Genomic DNA, 21,699 nt, shown 5'->3' with positions numbered 1-21,699 from the left:
AGACAGTAAAACAAAGGACTGTCCCTCACAGTATTTCTTTAAATGCTGAAAAGCTCATGAATATGTGTACAAGGTCTTGTCTGTATCTCTGTCTCTATTCACCAGATTCACTAGTTGGCTAGTACTTGAACAGTGATACAATAATGCAGAATGCAGTAAAATCATTGTACATACCTTATCCCCTGCAAGTTTATCTGTCTTGCCCTTTGATGGCCAAAATCCTTTCTTAATCTTAAAAGTAATATGTATTTAAGTATGTTTACTGCCTTACTCATTCTGAAGTATAAATAATTTTGTAGACTAGCTGTTGCTTACAGCCTTTTGGATTCACTTTATGCCAAGAGTACTGCAAAGTTCCTGTGTGGATTTGGCCATTAGTCCCTTTCTCCATGGTTGTGTATTTATTAATACTAATTCTGTGCACCACCACATTACTTGGTAGTGCAAGTTTCATCTGGATCAAAAGCAAGCTGACTCAGTAAAAGCATGGTATATGATGTTTAAGCCAGCTTAAGGTTTTATCCTGACTGCAAGAAGAGTTGGTACCTGATCCAGTACAAAAGACTGCTGACCAAAGTTACTTTAGAGAACATCTTTGGACGCTTTTTTGCTGGCAAAGCTTTGTTCAAACTTATTCAGTATCATGTTTCTACAATTGTTCTGATCCAACACGAGGAGATCTAAAATCAGGTGCACTTTTTTTTTGCATCCATCTGTTAACAAATGGTAACTGGAATGTATTTATTTATTTTTTTTTTACTTAAATGTAAAGATTTAGCTTACACGCATATTTATCTGTATTAAAAAAAATAAGTTTTAATCTAGTCTTCTGCTGTTTATTTGTTTCAGTTACTTGTGGAAGTAATGGAGATTGAAAAGTTATATAGCATCATCTAGCGGCCATGTACAAATCTACAGGAGCTTATGATTCCACCATCCTCTCTGGCTCAAAATACATGATACCTGCCTTGACTACAAAAGAGGATGAGAGCTAAATTCACTATTTTCAGCTGTCACCCTGTGGACTGCAAGAAAAAAAAAACATTTAAAAAAAGTAAGGATTTGCTTAGAAGCTATGTCATATCCATGCTGTTATCATTTACAGTTGTAGAACAAATATATCAGATGAAGTATTTTTTTGGCTTTGTTATCTCTGTGGGTGAGCTTAAGCTAAAGTATTTTGGTGTGGGGTTTTAGTGTAAAGGTGGCAAACGCTCAGGTTCAGGGCCTGTTTCTCATTCTGATGTACTTACTTGGCTTTGACAAAGTAAGCCAAAATAAGATTTTGGAAAGATTTATTCTAAGGCACAGAATGAGGACAGGAATCCAAGTTTTCTGGCTCCACCGCTGAACTTTTGTAATGAAATTAGATAAGAAGAAAATGCCACATTAATCCAGGGGAGAATGCCACATTAATCCAGGGGAGAGTCACAGACTTCAGAAACCAGCCCAAATCTTGACTGTGTTCACTGCTCTGGAGCTGGCTTCCATGTCCTTCAAAGATAAGAGGTGAGCTAAATTAGTGAGTGCATATTAACTTGTAGTGACGTCTGTATACTTAGGCAAAAAATACTGTCACTGTGGTACAGGCTGGGAGAGTGCAAACTCAGCTGGTGTTGGAAATCAAACAGCTACAGGGCAGAGCACTGTGTGGGAGAATGAGAGACCCTTATATATATATTTAAATAAAAATTGTGGTAGTTAAATACATTAAATATGACTCATACTGAGTAAGGTTGTGTGTCACATTCATGTGAGGAAATGGCTCTAACAGGAGGCCAGGAATATCCAGGAAGCCTGGCATTTTTTTTCTCATGAAATTAGTGAGTCCTCAGAGGTCCTAGTTTGATAGGAATTCCTGGAGAATAAAATGAATCCACTTAAAACCCATTCATAACAAAGTATCTGCGTCTCCATCACCTACCTGAAAGTCCAGAACCTAACATTTTTTTTACATGTGCCAGTGGATATGAAAGCCCAGTTCTACATTTGCCCTCCTTTGTTTGGAAGGATTTTTGTTACAGTCCCAAACGTGAGGGCTTCTGTGGCACTTATGGTTCTATTTCCAGCAGATAGCTGTCAGATATAGGAATCATCATGACACTAGTTCTTACATGCTGTTATCTGTGGGCAAGTATAGAATCATAAAATCATAGAATATCCTGAGTTGTAAAGGTGCCCATAAAGACCATCAAGCTCAAATTCTGGCTCCACACAGGACTATGCAAAAATCAGATCACAATCAGGTACAATGAATAGAAATGAGTGTAACACCCATACCTTGCAGGAGCCTTTATGCACATCACATTTGCATTTTGGAGTTTATATTAATATAGATGAAAACACAGCACATGAAAATCCCAGAAATGGAGTCCTTGTGAGCATCCAGGTATTGGATTATTAGGAGTGATTTAAGAAATGAGGGTGAATTAAGAGAAACAAAAGCATGAAGAAAATAGACATTATAATTATTTCAGTTATAATGTTTTTCAGAAGTATGTGTTTTAACACTGTGTGTTCTGTCATCTTTCAACTTGTGACATCCCTCCATATTAGCTCCCTATCAGCTCTCATTCCAAGATAATACTGGCTTTGTTTTTCAGTTACCTTTCAACACCTATTTGTTTCCCACCCAGTATCTGTCCATGTATATGCTTGATCCTTACTTGCTTTTCCTAGGTATAGAATCCCATGATAATATTTCAGAAATGACCGATATTGTGTAGGAAATATATATTAAATATACATCTTAATTAAACCATGTAGATTTGAATTTATATTTTTAGTGAGTTATTTGCAGTTTTCTGAAATCTGAAATGTGTTTTTCTTGAAAATCACCCTTATTTCATCTGTCACTGAAAATAAAAAAGCAGAGCCAAATTATGGTGTTCTGTACCAACACAGAATATCAATTAGAAACAACAAGAATGTCATTCTTTCCCAGGACAGAATTAGAATTAGGCAATAAATGTAAGAATGATTTATCCCTCCTGTGTTTTATTTCACTACATTTTTGTAAAGTTGATTTGTATCAAAATATATTATCTCTGCTTACAGTGTAAAATTTATCTCTTTAAAAATTACTTTTGCTAGCTTTGCCTTCCTTTCTTTCAATAAACCTTTCTCCACCCTTTCTCCCCATCTTCCCCCCTCCCTATTTCTTCTCTAAGGAAAATGGCTGCAGCTGGAAGAAGATGGATCACAATCCTCTGCATATTTTTTCTGCATTTTCTGAATTTCAAAAGATGAAAACAACTCCTGATTTAAATTTATGAATAAATTGTTTTCTCCTTCCAACTGGCAAAAAAATATATTGAGAAATGGCTTTGGCACAAGTTTCTAATTGATTTTTGTCATTTTGCATATTTCACATCAGATAATCCGGGCACTAACATCTAGCTACAGATTTACTACTTAGGATGTTTATGACTTTCTTTTAATGAATCCTTGCCACTATGCTGATTTTTTTCTAATTAGTTATTCCCACTTATTCTCATTTTCATCTAGTTAAAATGCCAAGCTAAAAATATAAGTGAGGATTCAGTTAATTTGTCCTATAAATGGATGTATAATTAATTAAAGATTGAAATGAAGCCAAATCAATATGATTCTAATTCTTTTTCTGCAGTTTGCATTTTCCCTAGTGATACACAAACAAACAGCCTAAAGATTTCATTGAATTTATGAGCAGATTGAGCTCTGTATTTGAATAACTCTGAGAAAAAAACTAGATATATTATATTGCAACTATCATCTTCCTGTATCAGGCAGTTGATCACAACCCTGCTGCTCTCAGGAATATTTCTGTTTTCTTTTCCCCATATTTTTAATGCATATTTAAATGAGTGGGGTTTTGTGCAGTCTTCCTCGATGAATTAATATGATTGTGTCATGAAAATTGATCTCATGTATTTTTAATAAGTATTGACGAAGATATGATGATAAAAACCACATATCACAGGTACTAATTACTATGGATGTCTAACTCAGTGGTCAGTTCAGTCTTCATGAGATGAGCTGAAGATACCTAAGTCGTATGAAGGTTATGGTAACATTTGAAGTAATCTATCAGAAAAATGTAGCTGCATAATGTCATTTTTAAATAAAATGCCCTTTAAGCTCACCTGGAAATTAACAGGCAGCCTGAAAAAACAGATAAATTGAAATTCTACTGTTTCAAGTCTGTGTTTTTCATTCATTTTTTGGTTTGTTTTGAATGTATATATAACTGGTCCTGCAAAAAAGACTTGCTTGTAGGCTTGATCTGAAATCATTATTTTTATGTTGCTAGAAGTTCATATTCTTTTGATATGAGAAATCAGAACTCAGAAATATCTGATTTACACTTGTCTTTGTAACCATTTACCCAATCATTTAGCCTCATGGAAAAATGACTGCTTCTTTTGGGAAGCACATGGTACACATCCCATCACAGCTATGAATCTGATCTTTCCTAGGACTGAAGAGTTTGGTTTTATTACAAGCATTTTTTCATTATTTTTTATTTTATATGTGTGTGTGTATTACTGTGCCTAATCCAGTAGCTGTCTCCTGTTAGAAATAAATAAATAAATAAATACTATGGCAGTCCTTAATCCACAGGGATAATTTCCACTATTGAAAGCCCAAATTCTTTCTGGTGAGGCAGGATCAGCAAGTATTATGAAAAGACTTTTCCAGAGGCTACCCCACAATATTAACGTATAACACAGGAATAATGTTTTCTAAAGAAGAAAAAAAAACAAGTCCAAGGATTTTTGGAGCCATGTTATGACGGCTCCTTCTCCAGTATTCCATCATGCCAAAGAATCTTTATGCTTTGATAGTGTGAAGACCAAACATGGACCACCGTTTCTTCTTGCATTGCACTTCACTGGAGCATGTATTTACTCCTGTAAAACTGCTGGACAATGTCCTGCTGATGTCTTCTGTTCCTTCACACTCATTGAAAATACTTTGACATTTTATAGCCTTCATATGCAAGTTTTTTCCTGTCTGGTTGGCCTCATTTACTGTTATATTCTAAATAGTATACTCTTGAAGGCTGAGAGTCAATTTAACTGTTTGAAAAATAAAATATATTATATATTAGCTATATAGCTGTTAAAGATGTTCAAAGATCATCTACAGTAAATGGACAAAGATTGGCATATATAGGAAAAGATTCTTGATATCACCTCAGGAGCCTGAAAAAAAACAAACAACACAGGGTGCATCATCTACTGGAAATGTTCATTTCTTTGTACTTACCATACATACTTACCACACAAGTTAGAAAAGATGCTTAACTGTTTCCTGATTAACACTAGGACAAGGTATCAATGTAAATGATGGCATCTTGTTGTATATGCTTCTTTTCAACAGCCTGTGTTTCTCTACTGACACAGGAATAGTGATGCCAATACATATTCTCAGCAAATCTTATTTAGTATTGATGCTTATCAGCAGTTCTGCGGTTATCTTGAAACAAAATCTGCAAACCAGTTGAAAACTGCAGTGTTTTCACTAGGAGCTTGATAACAGCTACAGGTTCAGTGCAGTGCAACACTATCCACAAAGTTTTCCAGGACTTCCTTCTGTTACAGAGTCTGCAGGGACACAGCCACAGTAACTTGTGGGGTACTTATTAAAGCAGTGGTGAAGAAAGCAGTGATACTGACATTGCTGGTAGACTTAATATTTTGATAATTTACAAGGCCAACATTCCTGAAGTGCTGGTTATGACTCAAGACTTGCCACCTGCAACGCTTATGTTCTGCTGACATCACGTGAATCCTCACCTCTGCTCAAGGTGACAAACATGACTGGACTCCAAGCCTGAAATACCTGTGTAGTGACTTCTCACAATAAGTTGTTGTCCTTAAAGTCTTTCAAAACCTGTAGCAACTTATTTGCCTGAAAAGGTAAGTGGGAACATAGTATAAAAGACCTACAAAATTAATCATAAGAGTTTGCAAGAATATTTTAATTATATTAATTTTTAAGAATTATATGCTTTAGTGGTGAGCTGGATTGCTGAACACTTTTTGTTAGCATATGACGAAAGGATCAAACTTTAAAAGATGAAGGAATTTGGCAGAGCCAAAGGCATATTCATTCCTAGGCACACACATGTATTACATCTAGCATTTAGTTTATAGTATAAGCAAGCTCAAAAATTGGCATAAGGCAGGCATTATGTCATTGATTGGCACTGTTTGACTAAACGGCATCTCACATGGAAATGTCTATAAATCAAAGGGGCATTGCTGAATTCCTCTGTGCAGACAAAATGACACCTGTTGACGTTCACTGACACTTGCTGAATGTTGATGGAGACTGAACAATGGATGTAGGCACAATAAGGTGGTGTGTGGTGTGTTTCAGTAACAGTGACAGTGACAGTGACAGTGAGTGACCTTTGCTGGTGTAGATTTTTACTAGCATTTTGTACTGGCTAATGGTGGGGGCTAAGTTGAACTGTGACATATGGTCATTTACAGTGCCAACATTCCTGAAGTGCTGGTTATGACTCAAGACTTGCCACCTGCACCACTTAAGTGGTAAGTGTTTTGCAGCTGAGAATGTGCTCTATCAAATGGTGCTATTGTACTCTTCTTTGTAATTTCCACGGAAAATTATAAGAGGAATTTCTTTTGAAGCAGCTTGTGTATATGTTATCTCTGTGAAAACTGAAGGTACTTATTCACATATCTTGACCTTAAGCGATGAAATGAGATCATTTATAATGTTCATATACAATTGTGAGTACCTCTCACCTGGGGAAGTCACAATCTCTTCTAAAATTAAATGACAGCATAGAAGAGAGTGTAGACTCTCAAATTAAGTGCTTTTTAAAGTGATGGTGAAAATAATCCCCATCATTAATTAATTCTTCATGTCCCCAAACCAAAATTTATTTCCTAAAACGACTGTGACCTTTGTACCCTTTATTTCATAGAACCATATTTCCTCTACATGCACTTTAGCAAATACCTTTCAGCACATTTGTTTTTCAGATGAGGCTCACTCTTCATTACCTCACATTGAGTCATTCATGTATAAATATAAACAGCACAGTTCCTGGCATTTAACTCCAAGTTTATTTTATATTTATGCTTCAAGTAAATAACTAAATTTTAGAAAATTTCTGAAATTATTATGCAAAAGTAAGTAATGACAGTATTAGTTTTATTTAATCTAAAAATACTTATTTACGTCTACAGCTAAGCCTGTAATTTCAATTCCCTCTGCAGTCAGCCGAGAGCAATACATCTCTCATTGATATGTTTTAAATAATTTACATTCTGGACATGCCTGATTCTCTGCATTGCTAGATAAATCTTTAAAAGTTCACACTCTGATGACATAAATTCCATTCATTCAAACTTAAAAAAAAAGAAAGGAAAATTCAATTATTTTCAACTTCCATAAGGGACTGTAACTAGGAAGGTTGTTCTCCAGTCCATTCTCAAGTCTACAAGTCTATACCAATTTCCACTTTATTGAACTCTGATTGTTTTTCAATACCTCTTTTTTTTTTTTCCCCCTTTTTCCTTAGTCGAGACAGAAATTAAAACTGATTGTTGAAAAGAATATGTTACTTACTAGAGAATCCCCCTAGTACACAGAAAAGATGGAAAATAATTTCAACTGAACTGCTACATTTCTTTAGGTCTACCATTGAAAGCTTGCAGCAAGTTTTGACTTGCTCTCATCCAACGTGCTGGTTTAAGCTATTTTAAGCACACAAAGCCTGAACAAAATTCACAAAATTACTTCAAAGAAAGTAAGCATTTGCAGTTTTTCTCACGTGAAAGTGTGACTACAGTGATAAGTACGTTTGCTGATTACAGTTTTGCAACTGTTGCTTATCTGAGAACAAGCAGCTGAAGATTATACAATCCTGGAAGTAGGTGAGGTGAAGGTAGCTTGACAATTTCATTTATGTTAAAGTGTAACTAACTCAAACACCAATTTTATCAGTGTTTGCATTGCCTTTGGAGTCTACAAGATCATGGAGATTCAATAGGAGACTTTAGAACTTTATAATTACCATTTCCATAAAAAACAGATGGTAAAAATACAGCTAGCCAGGTACTGTACTGTCTAGAACAAGGCTTATTTGTCTCCTTCCAACACATGAGCAGTTTCAGAGATGTAGGAAGTTGTCCTAAAGCCAAAATAGAAAGATGCCTAAAGCTTATGTTACTGTTGCTCCTCAGGGACGCCCAGACCCTACTCAAATCCCTTTGTTTGGAGCCGCTCAGTCCTAAACTCACCTACCTGCACCTATTTTAGAGATAAGATCTGTGATGTTGCTGTCTGCTTTTACCTGCTTTTAAGAGGAAGAAATAGGTAGGGAAAGGAAAACATGACAACTAGCAAGAAACAGGGACAGAAATGTTCATATTGCTATTGTACAAGCAGTATTGCAGCATGGTGGATTTTTGGAAAATGTGGGTATATTTTGTGGGCAGCACGGATTTGAATATTTTCTTGTCATATTGATCCCACTTAAATATCTGCTGTTGGTCTTGGAGGATCGAAGCAGGAGAGTTAGTCACAGCTTGTTGACCTGGTGGTACCAGGTCAGGGTCACTGAAAAGAAGGAAGTGAGACAGAGACCTCTGCAGTCTGAGTCACCCAATTTGCCCAGCCCTCACCTTTCATGATAAAAGCCCTGCAACCACAAAGATCTTGGTCACAAACCTCCATGATGTACCCCTACTTTTCCATAAAGACTCTTCTTCTCATAGTAGTTGTTGCCTTGAATCCAGCAGCCGCCACAGCACAGAGTCGCACGGATACCAATGGAGGAGATATCTATCCCCCACTGTGGGACTTTGCTCCTGAAGACCTTCTGGATTTCCCAGTTAAGGACAACAAAATTGTCATAAATCCTTGGAACTATCGAGAGAGACTGGGAGTGTATAAGAGCTTGCTAAAGGCTTCAGCCAAATATTTTATGGCATTTGGATCCCAAAATTCTGGCAACATTCTCTGGGGATTACCATTGCAGCATGGGTGGCAATTTCGTACAGGTATGAATTATGTCATTCAGTTACTAGAACAGACCAGCTTTGAGTCACTTTTTTACAAGGCTTCTGCCTTGCAAGACAACTACAGACTCAGATTGTGAATCTTGACATACGATGTTAAGCTGCCAATTTGAAAGAGAAATTTTCAATGAAGGAACTGTCCCACTTTCTTGAGAAATAACTATTTGACTTTCTAATAGGCAAATATATTACTAAACATAGAACTGGTCAGAACCCAGAGGGACATGCATGAACTTGTGCCTGGCAGTAAATCCTCCTTGCCTGGTGTAAGCAAATGTATCTGCTTGCCTTTTTTGTTGTTGTTGTTTTTGTTTTTGCTCGTTAGTTGCAATCTGTAGCTTTTTGAGGTCATAGGTTTTTTTGAAGATGTATATTTGCCTGGAAGAAAATGTAGACACTGCAGTTGGTGGTGAAGGAAGACTGCCAACATTTAATCACAACTAACAGAAAATTAAATACTGTGTCAGAATAAAGAAAAGGCAGTAGAGCAAGTAGCAAAATTCATGAAGGCCACCAGCTGGCAAGCAGCAGCAAGAAGAATCTGGTTGGAGTTTAAGCAGGTTTTTTCCTCTTTTCTCTCTGCATATATAAGAAAATGAAAAGATAAAGGGGATGGATGGTGCAGGAGAGCTGATTCTCTGTCCAGTCAGCTGGAGAGGATGATTAGGATAATCTGCATGCACGTGGTTCATGAACCTCTCTTCTTCTTGAGTAAAAAGTATTAACTAAACAGAACATTTGTTTGGGATTTTAAAGAATGTAATGAAGTTCTGATCTGACAGAATTGACAATATCTGTATTCAGCTGACTTACTAGAGGGAAGGTGATCTGCAGGGGAGGGATTGAGAGCATGTGGAACATCTTATGTCATTAAACCTTACTATGGTATTTTTACGTCATGTACTTAAAGCAGATTAACTGACTCCCTACATGACTATTTACCATGTGATATCCATAACGTAGTGCTTTAAGGATTTAGGCTACTCCTTTATGTCATGTGCAAAAGTGAAATATGTCTTACATGCTGTCACAAATAATTGTGAAATGTATGCACGTTTGTTACAGAACATATGCTTGAAAACTCTGCTAATCAGATACAACAACATTTGCATGCTTAGCTTAACAAGAAGGTAATGTTTGTATGCATCATTAAACTGAAAGGGATTCTGTATCATACAGCCCAATTAGGTGATACAATTACTAGCACACTTAATTTGTACTATTCTGGTCATTAAACAGCTCTCCTACAAAAGCAGACCTGCATCTACAGAAAATGATGCATCAGCTATGTATGTTTATGGCCGTATGCACATGTATATTTATATACCTATAAAAATATCATTGTCACTACCTACTTTCAGGCATTTCCCTAAACTCTTAGAATACATTTACAGTGAGCAATAGATTTAACTGTAAAACACAGTCATATTACTATGTGGTGCGTGAAGTACTGACTGAGAAATTCAACTACTGTAGCAACAGTCGTTTATGAAGCAGAACAACAGCAACTGTTCTATTTCTCTTAGCAAAATTCTTCATGATTTACTGATATATAGAGATATATTCATCTCAATAGGATTTCTTGTGTAAAAAATTGAGAAATAATTGGTTTATTCTTTTATTTTGTTTAGGTAGATTAGCAGATCCTACCAATGGGACTTCCTGTGGCCACAGAAACCTGTGTGTATCTGTGAGAAGTTGGTGGTCCTGTAAGTATACTCTATTACAGTGTTCTTCAAAATATGATTGGTGTCCTAGAAGGCAGTATTTTGGAACCATCTTCACATTAGGCAGTGTCAATAAAAAACAAAGTGATAAAATTTAGTGAAGGGCTGACCGTGACCTAACTCCGCCGTGTGTGTTGCTGATATCACTCCTGGTAGGTGTGGTTGAGCACCTCATCCTCCTGTGGTACATAAGGTCTACTGCAAGGTTTTCTGCAAGAATGATGGGAGAAATTACAGCATGTGAGACAGCAAGTTGTAGGTTTTTAAACAGTAAGGAATATTCTGTCCTTTAGCTTGGAACTTTGCAGAAGAGGAAAGGATGTGATCTAGAATGCCACATGCAAGTCAAGGGTATTTATTGCTTCACAGGGCATTAATACTGGTAATTTTTACAGCCAGTGTCCTGTGAGGAAGTGGACTTCTTAAGCATCAGTGTATGGATAGATTTTTCATGGAGTTGATCTTAAAAAGACATTTATTTATTTATTTTTTTTTCTGAGTCCACAAATAAAACAAAAATAACAGTTAAATTTTCTCATTTGATAAATCAAAAATATGTTAATAGTTTTCTTACATCAAAGAAAACTGAGTAGCAAAAATGTGACCAATCTAAATAGAAGGATGCTTTTGTTTCCTTTATCCAAAAAGCTGAACAAACATATCATTTAAAAGCAAACAAATAAAACCACTAAAATTTTCCTTGTAATCAGTTCAAGACAAAGTCTGTATTTTTAAGCTCTGTTTTTTTTTATGAAACTGGAAGTCTGTCTCTTCTGGAAAGATTATATTCTGTTGTATTTTTTTTTTCCAAAAATGAAACTGACAGATAGGAGGGGAGAGAAAAATAGACAAGCCTGACTTACAGTCAGTATTTACATCTAAGTAAGTCAGTAAAATTATGAAAATCTCTTATATATATTTTTTTTATATATATATTTTTATATATATTTTCACTTTCCCTCTGTTGAAAAGATAAAACCGCTCCCACTTTTTCCTCCACCTCATTTTCACCCCATCACTTCTGTCCCTCACTCCCTCCACTTCCCTACTGTTCTGCCATGAGTGCACCTTTCCACAAGACCTGCTGCTTGGCTGCAGTGAATTGCTCTCTTTCTCCCCATCACACCAGTGCTTTATTGTGGAGGCTTCTGACAGTGAAATAACAATTGAATTCACATCTCCTCATGTGATCAAAGCTGCAAGCACAGAGTATATTAAAATGTAAATGTAGTGCTAAACCAAATTTCACTGTGATACTCAATCCAAGTTCAATTTGTGCCTGTGAGTTTAAATAACACCGTGTGCTCAGGAGAAGGTATCCCATGCAGTGACAAGCAAGAGGGTTAACTGCATAGACCTGTGCAGAGAACATTCCTGAAACAAAAATCAGATTGATGTTCAGTGTTTGCATTCCTGCTCTTCACTTACTTTTGAACATTGTAAGTCTGCATGATAGCACTTTTGTTGCCTCCAGGAAATGTATAATCTTGGCCTTGATTTACCCTATTGTAGCAGGAATACACAGAAAGTATTTCAGACTGCAGATAAATGCCTTATTGTTTGAAGGATGTAAGTGGTTTGGCCTGGTCTCCACGACAACCCTCCCTGGCATGCATAGTCACACCAAGCTGGGAAGCTGAAGCCAGAAACTCACATTTAATATGTCCCAAGGTATAAGAAACCCTGCTTTAAGGACTGCTGCTGAAGAATGCCTGTCCTTTTGACCTAGAACTATATTCAGTGTATTCCGTTCTTGCACTGTTCTCTGTTGTCTGAGCTCCCCAAGGAGGTATAAATAAGTAATACATGCAAGTATATTTTAAAGAATTTAAGTGCATTCTGGTATGAAATCCAGATTTTAGCTTCTCTGGTGAAAATAATGAACAAAAAGAAAGACTTAGCTTAGTAATGACTCCCAGTGAGGCACTGACTTCTCATCACTTGGGGCCTCTGTTTTGCTCTCGTCCATGGCATCTCCTCTAGAATCCCTAGCCAGGCCCACATACAGGAGTTGTATCCCATTATTAGGATAAGGATACATAACAGGTTATAATGCTTTTGTGATTTTGGTCCTCACTGCTGGAACCGTGTGTGAATATCTGGGTAATCCATGGCACTGAAATTAAGCATGAGCGAATGACCTCTTAATTTAGTGGCTCAGAGCTACCTACCCAGCAAATCTAGGCTTTAGGCTGTTCTTTACTGGAAGTAATTAAAATTTATTTCTACAAATAAGGACACAATCAAGAGGAGAATCTAAAATTGTCTTCCAAAATGAAGGACATTAAAAGTCATATGAATACTTTCATAGAAGATGTAGTCCAGTGCAGGCAGGAACTGAACTTGGCTTTTCTACACGCTTATGGCCAACATATGAATTAATACTGAAAGTTGTATCTGAATAAATACAGGTATTACTACTAGAGAATTTCAGTACGTACGTCCCACTGATGGACATAATTGTATCAGTGGCATTTTGAAATGCTTGTATTTGCTGTTAGAGAGGTTTCATTTCTCCATGTTGGAACTGTTTCTTTCCTGGCAGTTAAGGCCTCCTCCTTTCTGATTCTTATTGCAGGTATGAATTACTACCTGGCTATCATACCCTTTTTGGGTGCAGTGGAAGCTGGCCTCTTTGGAGAGTTGCAGTATGAGGTAGAAATGCTGCCACCAGGGGACCGAAGAGAGGATTTCTGCTATAGTGTTGGTGACTGCCATTCTCGCATCCCCAAGCTCATGGATGAGTGGAAGGCTTACTTTGAAGTAAAAATTTTACATTTTTAAAATACGAGAATATTTCTTTTTAAAAATCTTACTATAATTTGTTATATTTTGGTGGCTCGATTTACTTTCAGTAACAACTTGATAAAAAAACATAAGAAGTAGAAAAAGGGAAAGCATGACATAAAATGAACAAGAGATGAGAAGGACGGGATCCTTACAGGTGACTGATTCTTTTCCTTCTTTTCAAGCTAATTTTGTATTTTAGCACCTGTTCCTAGGGACTGTTTTGTTAACGGTTATACTTGCTTTCCCAATGTAAGCAATGCCAAAATATGCAGGTGAAATAGACTTTACTCTTGAGAAATGGTCTTGAGATGGTTTTATAGGGTCGTCTTATTCCTCTGAACATCAAAAAAACCTGAAATTCAGGAAGATATTTTTTAAATACAACTACATACACTGTTTCCACCTCATTCAGCTGCTCTCTAGTCACAAAAATGACTTCTTTTGAAGTATTTCTTACTTCATAGGTTCAATAATGATTTTTATAGATAATGATCAGAAAATTAGAAGCACCAGTAACTTGGCAATTGTAAGTAGAGGAACAGGTTTTAAGAACAAGTCTGGATTTGTTTTCTTTAGATTCTTTATACTAAACAGTATATTTAGGAAGTTATTGTAAATGATCACTTGGAAAACAGCCATAATGACAACAATTAAGGCTCATTTTCTTATTTTTAGAAAATTTTTAGCATTTGCGGCTGAAAGATTACAAACTGTTTTTCAAGAAATTCAGTATTTTAGCATAGAAACTTCCACGGCACTCAGATACAGGAGTCCACCAAATTATTGTGACAGAATATCTAAATTATGTGGGGAAAATGTTTGCTCTGTTGAATCTAAAAAATGGAAAATCCCATTAATTTCAGTCAGGATAGGAATTAATTTTAGAAAACTATATTAATAATGTCTCTCTATGTCAGGTAGTACAGTTATTTACAAAGTAGAAGTAACACATTCTAACTACTCACAAACAATTTTCTTTAGCTTGAAAACATTTTCTGTTGTGAAGTATGTATGTAAGTGTGAAAAATGTATTGATTTTAAAACATCCTCTCATGTCTCTGCCTTTTTCTCCTTATTGCTGTAGTATCTGCTGTCTACAGAGCAAAGAGCCACGATCCCGGGAAAGTCCTCCTCCTTTGTGATGGATGATGCTCTCCACCACATGTGGAAGGCACATGTTGCCTCCATTGCTTATGCACTGCCCAAATTCCAGGACAGGTACGGGAATGAGAAAGGTGGCCAGGGGAACTTCTCACCTCCATGCCTGTTTGTGAGGATAGTGCCTGAACAATGCCCATATGAGGCTCTGGGCTTTCCCTCTCTAGGAACATGAGATATCCAGCAAGAGATGAAGCCTTGGCACAACTGGTTGTGATAGGCAGGCAGGCTATGGGCTTACACAAGATGCTGATTCCTGTCTGGAAGCCAGGGCCCCAGCCAGGAGCTGTATCTAACCTGTCTAGAGATGGTTATGCCAGGTGAAGTTATACATAATGTGCTGCAGGAGGATTTGAGTCACTACTAAATTGAGATTGCTCAGGATTTCATACTGACCAAAACTGATTTGGTATAAATGATAGATTACTGTGTCCTACTGTGGATTTCAATCATCTGATCATTTTTACTTTTATTTCTTACAGCTTAAAATATCTCGCTGATCCAGAAGCAAATTTTGGTGCAGACTGGGCTAATGGTGTAGATTTCATTGCAGCCACACATTTTTCTACAGATTTGCAGACCACAAACAACTTCCAGGCTTTCCTGCCCCAGAGGATGCTTGTTGAAAGCGATGTCCTTCCATTCATCAGTGACTTCAGTTCACAGCAAAACAGAGTTCTGCTATCACTGAGAGCTCTTAACAAAGCAAATCGATTAACAGGTATGAGCCCCTCCTGAAGAAGCCAGCTGACAATATGTGATGAGGATTTCACATAAGACAGAGCACATGTTCTTAGGAGCAGAAATTACTCTTTCTTTCTCCATTTTACCTAGGAACTTTAGAAATAAGCACTAGCTTGCATTTCACCAGTTCAATCTGAAACCATCAAAAATGTAAATCGATTTACTGGATCAGTCGAGGTCATTATAAAAAACAAACAAACAAAAAAGAGGGCAAAAGATCAAAAACAATGGTTTGTACATCCACAAGTATTCTGCTTGGTTGTTGTTTCTGTGGGTTTTGCTTTTGTTCTTGTTTTCCCTCTCAGTCTTTAGTCTTACAGAAAACATTAAACAGAACTACAAAATTCACTTCTCCCAGCAAAATGCTGTTAGACAGCTTTAACTAAAATAAGTTCTGCATCACCATCCAGTGGTAAGAGATAGAATTACAATATGCTGATAGGAGGATACTGTTTATTTATTCTTCCTTTGTGAAAGGAATCTATTTTGAATATTTAAATGAAAACACAGTGTAAAGTTACACCAGAAAGATAGTATCCAGAGCTATAGTTCTTGCAGAACTATGAACATCCTCACACCGCAGAGTGTTTTCCTCACACATAATGTGAATTTTGCTTCGTAATTTGAATAAGGATCATAACAGCTTTGTCATGTGACTGGTAACCTATGGCACAGTTCAGGGATCCTGTTAAGAACTCTGTCCCCTGTGTGGTAGCTTATGCCATGGATCACAGAAACATAGGTTTCTTTACCAGTCTAGAATTCATCTGCAAGGAAACAGAGGACTTACAGGGTGGAAAGCAGGGCACCAGGGCAGATGAATGCAGAATTGGAGGGAGAGAGGAGAAGAGGCATGGAATTTGAAGGCAGTGGAGGGAATGAAAAGGGAGCAGTAAGATGTTCTATATGGGTGTAGCCATAAACAGTGAGGTCTCTATCTGAAATCCCTGGCTTTGGAGGCTGGAGATTCCCCTTACTCTGCTTTGAAGGGTTGAGCTTTGCTTTCATCTGAGGGTTATATGTAAGCTAGCTCAACCTGGTGATAGCTTTGCAGATCAGTAATGGGGCTTTAAACCATATTTGACTGTATTCAGCTTTGGACTGACAGCCTCAAAGAAGATCTGAAAGGCTAGAACTTGTTACAGCATTCATGACAAAATGAGATATACTGTTTTGTTGAGCTGGATACTTCAAACTTTTAAACATATTCTGTGAGAAGTGTAGTCCTCTTCTCATGCTGCAAACAACAGCAGCTGAGTGTGGATTTCAGTACTTCATAGGATGGATTCCTGACTGGCCTGGAAGGAGATCTGATTTCTTGATTCAGTTTGCTTACCCTTCATTTCCTTAAAGCTGCCTCTAGCAGGGAGCTATATGAAGACAGTGCTGTATATATGGCCATGGTGGTTTCACAGTGGTGAGTAGTTCGTCACCACTGCACTGCTCTCTCATCCTCTCTTCTCAAAAGGACAGGAGGTGAAAATATGGCTAAAAAAGCTCATAAGTTGAGATGAGGACAGGGAGATCACTCACCAATTACAATCATGGACATTACAAACTCAGAGTAAGGGATGATGATGTAATTTACTGCCTATTGATAGCAGACTAGAGAAGTGAGAACTAAACACAAAATGAAAATGCCTTCCTCTTCTACCTGTTACTCCCAAGCAGAGCAGGGGAATGGGGAATGAGGACTATGGTCAGTCCACAACATTCTGCCATATTCTACTTCTTAACCTGGTCCATTGTGGACTTCTCTCCACGGCTGCAGCTCCAACCTGGGGCTGCCCCTTTGGGGGCTCTCCATGGGCTACACCTCCTTCAGGACTCATCTGCTGCTTTCCTATGGGCTCCTCCAAGGCTGCATGTGGAGATCTCCATATGGTGCCCATGGGCCGCAGGGAGTTGTACTTTTCCACCAAGCTCCTCCTGAGCTGCAGGGAACCCCTGCTCCAGCCTGGAGCACCTCCTGCCCTCCCTCTGCACTTACCTTGGTGCCTGCAGAGATTTTTCTCACATTTCTCTCTCTTCTCTCTCAGCTGCTGTTGTGCAACAGTTCTCCCCTATCCTTAAATCTGCTCCCAGAAGCACAACCAGCATCTGTCATGGCTCATCTCTGGCAGCTGTGGGTCCCTTTTGGGCAGCTGGAGCCAGCTCTGGCCTGACATGGAGTAGTACTGGGCTCTGCTCTCAGAGGCCACCTTTCCTACACCCCTACCAAAACCTTGCCACAAAAATGCAATACAGATGCCTCTAAAATTTCTCCACTAGTGGACAGTCAGAAGCTTTACTTGCTGAGTGCTCTGCTCCTTGCAGATGTATGAGGGCACAAGGGTAGTAACCATTGCAGCTGAGGCCTCTCCCACTGCCCTCACTGGACTGACTGGAGCAGCCTAGGAACAACCTGTGCAGCCACACTGTTGCCTTACCTCCTCATCTCCCTTCTAAAATACAGTGGAAATTCAGCTCTTCATTGTTACCTTCTATAAACGAAAGAGTGTTGTGCAGGAGAATCATTAAATTCTTGGTTTTCTGGTAGATTCTTCTTTTGTCTCAGATTTTCTTGATGGCTCCTCTATACATCATAGAGATGAGCAGAGATAAGTAGGCAGTGAGCGCTGTACAAACTGGCGCTAAACAGGACTGGTCAGGTGTGGTTCTTGGAGAATGACTGCTAATTGCCTGGATGAAAGCATAGGGACCATTTGTTTCTTTAGCTTGAGGCCTCAGGTAGGCAGAAAAGTAAATTCTTTGCTGATTAAGAGTAAAATCAGAGATGTGCACGACTGTAACCATTGCTTTGTAAGCTATGAAGCTATGTGCAGTTCCAGAACAGGGCCCTGACATGTGTCTTCAATCATTTAGATTTGCAACATTGGTGACAAGGGAACAAGCCAAGTTGTCTATCAATACAAAGGAACCTGAGCTGAATAAATGTCTGGTGTCTTCCTACATAGCTGTAAGCAATTACTACCCCATCGGCATGCTCCAGCCTTGTCTACATTTCACTATCCACAGGAGAGTGGTTAGGTATTTGCAGTCAGACGTGTGCTTCATCCCTTGTGTGCCTCGAGCTGTGTGTACTCCATGTTAATCTGACAGTGTCACATTGTGTTTCTTTCCTAGGAGGACTGCTGCTGAAGCTCTGGCAAAAGGCAATGTCTACTGAAGCAGCAAGAAAAATTGGCCGAAAACTGATTGAGGACTTGGCTTCCAGTCCGAGTTTTGACCCATTGGGAATATACAGTGATTTGAAAGGAGCTGATTTCACAGCACCCTCTTTCATGAGAAAAAGCAGTTCCAACACTGATTGATTTAATTTTTTAGCAGTTATGTATCTGGTAAACTGGTCTTGGTAATTTCTTACAGCAGGATTTCCTGAGTAGCCATGTGGGCATCTCTCTTATATTGAATCAATATTTTTATCCTTAATTTTTTTTTTTTTTAAATTAGCTCATTTGTTTAACTCATTTCCTTATTAATAAAATGCCTCACAGAAAATCTGATTTTATTACTTTTTTAGACTTCATAAATGATGTATCATTATTGGAGATAAAATTGAAGGCAACTTATATTCAGTTTCAGACTGCTTTCTTTCCCCTGTATACAGTGATCCCAGCAGATGTGTACTCAGGTCCATGATGATCTAACTGATAATCTTCCAAAACTTTTCTTTGAGTTGTGATCCAAAGCCAGAGCTTTGACAGTTTCCTACTGAAGTTGCTGTTCCTACTGAGCAGCTGCAATTAAAGTTTTTAGGCTTTTAAAATTACATACTTCAGTACAGATGGATTCCTTCTCTAAGATGCTATGCAACAGGTAAGTGCTGCACCTGATGCTCAGGAGACAGCCCCAAGAGATCCCGAGCCCAATGTGCTTATTCTTCACAGCAATTAAGTGACTAACAGAATTTCTGGTATTTGATTTATTACACTGATTTCAATAAAGCATTGGTTTATCCATCAGTTTCTATGATTAGGTAGTTCATATAGCTGTGGAGTTATTTTCCCTTTTGTACATCAGATACGATTATTAAAGAATTGAGTTTGCATGGTGCCTCATCACAATGTCTAGCAAAGTCAGATCCAGATGCTGATCACACTCTTCCAGACGACAGCACAATATGGAGAACTGATCATAAAAACTTGGCAACAGAAATTGAGGAAAACTGGAGCGAGGGGCATGAAGGCAGAAGTTTCTCAGGAAGTCTGCTGACTTGGGTCCTCCACCCTTATAAATACTTTACCTGGTGAATGGGAATGGCTGGAGATGCCTTTAGAAGATGGGGAGCAGAGGATGGCAACACAGCCACTGTCTGCTGCATCTTGTCAGGTTACAGCTTGCACTGTATAATGAACAATATACTTCAAAATAACACAAGCTTTACACTCATGTCAAGCTTTAGATTCATGTAAGTGGCTTAGCTTAGGCACCATTTAAGGGCGACTCTGCCTTTTTCAGTCGTTCCTAGCATCTTGGTTGGTAATTGTGTCCCATAGACATCTCAGTACACTCTCATTTGGGGTGAGAGATGCATGTAACTCTTTCTCTTTGCTTCCTGACACAAGAACAAAACACAAGGATCGAAGATTTTCAGTGTATATCAGTGAAAAGCTCATCCTCTGGCTGTGCACAAGCTTTGCACTGAGGGGAGAGGAGGATGCTGCAGGTGGAGCCACAGCACACGGCATCTCAGAGCTTGCAAACAGCTCTGAGACAGGGAAGCAAGCCAGGCTGCCTGCAGCAAGGCTAAAATCACAGCATTTCCACACTCAGATGCCCTCCGCCACTCACCAATCGGGCCCAGGCCCAGCATGTCTTTTTGCAGTTGAGCTCCAGACAGCCTGAGCATCAACAGGAATTGGTGCTTCTCAGGGGTCTGCATACCCCAGTGGAATTTCTGAGTTATTTTATGGATACCAAATAAATGAAAAGGAAAATATTTGTCTTTTCTGGCCACTTTCCCAGTTCAATTGGTTCTTTCTCCCCAAACTGGCATGATATTTGCACTATAAATGAAGAAATAGCCATCGAGATATTGAGCAGTTAAACACTGTTGTGTCCTTTGATGTCCCAGAACAAAGGTTTCAATTATTCATTGTCATTTTATGGATAAACTCTTAATGTACCATCATTAGCTAATGATTTTCAAAGGAAATAAGTTAATGAGGTCTAAGAAAATGCGGGAGTTTTTACCTTAATTACCTGGTTCATAGATCAGAGTAATTAGATTTCAACAGACTTTAGGTATAATCTAAAAGTAATTACTGCTGCTGCCAGCTGTTAAAGCATTAGATTAATTGTGCTCGAGAAAGTTTGAAAACAATTTTCAGTCTTTTCTGTGGTTAACTCAAGTTTTAACCTCAGGTGGGCTTTAAGAAAACAAACGAACAAACAAAAAACACAATAAAAAGAAAGAAACTTCTTACAAACTTGCAAACAGCTACACTTGAGGGGATATTTCTAAGAGATATTGCTTAAAAGACTAGTATTTTCTTAACTGAATTCATGACAACATTAGGAATTATGTCATTACTTTGAAAAAATACTATCTTTCTTAATAAGCCTTCAGGCATTGATGTATTTAAAACACTTTGCTTTAATACAGCATGCCCATCAGGTATAGGCTCTAGGAACTGGGCAGCAACTGAGCCTTGGAGACTGAGGCATATATAAAAGTTTAGACAAAGCATGGTTTGCTTTCCTGAGAGTAGAGCAGATGTAGAAAAACTGGAAACAAAACAGATGCATCCTTGTAAGAAAACATCTGGATGTCAGAAAGTAGGGAGAGAGAAAGTCAACAAGAGAAAGCAGTGAAAATGCAGCAGGATGCAGCAGGATGAGAGAGCACTGGATAAGTCTATATACAAAAGAGCTCACAAATGCTGAAAAAAAGCCAGAGGTGAAGCTATTGCTCTTGCCTAGGTGGTTGCAATTGGGAATACAGGTGTTGCATTTAAACTAGTCAAAAACTGGATGTGTGCATTAAAAAGTATTGTCCTGAATTGTCACATAATGGATGTATATTAAGGGTGAAGCAATCTCCCTTTTTGTTCAATAAAAGGAAAGGCACTTCTATCCCTTTTTTTTTTTTTCCTTTTCTTTTTTTTTTTTTTTTTTTTTTAATAATAGGTACCTCTATTTTCTCAAAGCTATAAGCTGGTGGCTTTTAGACACAGAACTTGCAGGGCTGACATGCAAAGTTGTTAGCAAAAATGTAGAAAAGTATTTTTCTTTCA

The 21,699-nt window shown here is 38.0% G+C and overlaps 1 protein-coding gene across 1 annotated transcript; it reads left to right on the top strand.

The window, feature by feature from the left end:
* The first annotated feature begins 8,679 nt into the window (after positions 1-8,679).
* Positions 8,680-19,303, top strand: C3H6orf58 (chromosome 3 C6orf58 homolog). The gene is given in 7 exon segments (XM_032443876.1): positions 8,680-9,023; positions 10,673-10,750; positions 13,347-13,531; positions 14,643-14,776; positions 15,199-15,437; positions 18,587-18,690; positions 18,692-19,303. Coding segments are annotated over 7 exon segments (1,092 nt in total). The 5' UTR covers positions 8,680-8,695; the 3' UTR covers positions 18,716-19,303.
* The last annotated feature ends 2,396 nt before the right edge of the window (positions 19,304-21,699 follow it).

This window comes from Coturnix japonica, chromosome 3 (genome assembly GCF_001577835.2).
Source record: "Coturnix japonica isolate 7356 chromosome 3, Coturnix japonica 2.1, whole genome shotgun sequence".
In the NCBI taxonomy this organism is placed as follows: domain Eukaryota; kingdom Metazoa; phylum Chordata; class Aves; order Galliformes; family Phasianidae; genus Coturnix; species Coturnix japonica.
Note: the sequence above shows the minus strand (reverse complement) of the source record. Positions and strands in the feature narration are given on the sequence as shown.